Here is a 1500-nt window from a genome sequence, read left to right on the forward strand (position 1 = left end):
CATATCCTCCCCGCCGCCGCCCGCCGCCCCACTGCACCCAGCATGTAAACAGTCTCCGGCGGGAGGTGCCCAGGGACCGGCAGGGAGCGCAGCTGCCCGGCCCGAGGCCTGCGCCGTCGGACCGCGCCCGCGAAGAGGGCGCCCAAGCAGGAAGGGCGGGAGTGCGGAGGCAGGGCGGTCTGCGGGCGCGGAGTGGAGGGAGCGCAGGGAGCGAGGTGGCGAGGATGGATTTCCAGCAGCTGGCTGACGTTGCGGATAAATGGTGCTCCAACACGCCCTTCGAGCTCATCGCCACCGAGGAGACCGAGCGCAGGATGGATTTCTACGCCGACCCTGGCGTCTCCTTCTATGTGCTGTGTCCGGACAGCGGCTGCGGGGACAATTTTGTGAGTGCCAGGGGGGAGGGACCGCTGGAGCCCGCGAGAGTGGGGACCTCCGAGTGCCGCGGGCACTGCCCTGCGCCCCAGCTCCCGCGCGATGGGGAGGTCCTGGGGCGCCAAGTGGGGGGGGCGTAACCGGTGCCGCGCCCCTGACTCCTCGCTCTGCCGGGGAGACCCCGGGTGGAGCCGAGTGGGCGGCTGGCGAGGATGCAGCATGGGGAGGGGGGCGCGGGCTGGGGTGAAAGGCATGGCGTCTCCTGGAGGACACCCCCAGCCCCCTGCGGACGCTCCTTGGTTAACGCTACTGTGTACGGTGCGTGGTTCTAGCATCCCGTGGGATGTCCCCACATCTGCCCAGGCTGGGGCGCACGGCCCCTCCTGGAGCATCCGGAGTCAGGAGCCTCCCACATCCAGCGTCCCGTCCGGGAGAGGGAATCCCGTTCTTTTCCCATCACACAGACGCAACTCCCCAAATTTCTCCGCCCAGGAGAACCCACCCTAACCCCGTGTTACTGCTTGCGCTGCGTGTTTGGACACAAAGCCTCTGTCCATACCAGCGATGCCCGATTGCCTGGACCTTCTTTGCGGTATTACATACACCCCACATCTTCAGACCACACGCGCGCGTGCGCACTGGTCTCAAAACGCACACACGCTTTACAGTCCCCCAAGCCTCCCAACACTCACCCTGTGGCACACCTATCTCCTACCCCCTTCTTTTCCTTCTTGACTCCCGAGATCTCTGCGAGCTGCTTCCCAGAGATGTGTGACTCCAGCGGCGTTCATGGGGCAAGGCGGCGGCGATGATCCAGCCGAAACGGGTCTTTCTGAATGAGAGGAACTCCCTCCGCACCCCACCATCCAGGACTCAGAGGGGCCGCGACGTGAACTGCAGGGGCCACACCTGCAGACTCTGCTTTCTGCGCCTACTTGGGATCTTGGCTCTGGCCATTTAGGAAGGGGATGCATCAGGCTGGGGAGTTTAGTGGGAGGAGCTGAGATGGAGTGAGAATGGCCGCTCCTCAAGTGCTTGTAAGGACCGGGAATGTCATGGTCCCCAAATGCAAGATGGTGGCAGCTGTGGGCTGGAGCTGTGGACTGCAATCGCCGGCCTGAGCCA

The 1500-nt window shown here is 64.8% G+C and overlaps 1 protein-coding gene across 1 annotated transcript in view; it reads left to right on the plus strand.

The window, feature by feature from the left end:
• The first annotated feature begins 224 nt into the window (after positions 1 to 224).
• Positions 225 to 1500, plus strand: part of LOC102873791 (UPF0452 protein C7orf41 homolog) — a 10800-nt gene continuing 9524 nt past the window's right edge. The window contains exon 1 of the mRNA XM_006903400.1: positions 225 to 386. Within this exon, the coding sequence (XP_006903462.1) occupies positions 225 to 386 (162 nt within the window). The remainder of the gene's footprint in view (positions 387 to 1500) is intronic.

The sequence above is a fragment of the Elephantulus edwardii genome, unplaced genomic scaffold (genome assembly GCF_000299155.1).
Source record: "Elephantulus edwardii isolate Elephantulus edwardi_28Jun2011 unplaced genomic scaffold, EleEdw1.0 scaffold00639, whole genome shotgun sequence".
Taxonomy (NCBI): Eukaryota; Metazoa; Chordata; class Mammalia; order Macroscelidea; family Macroscelididae; genus Elephantulus; species Elephantulus edwardii.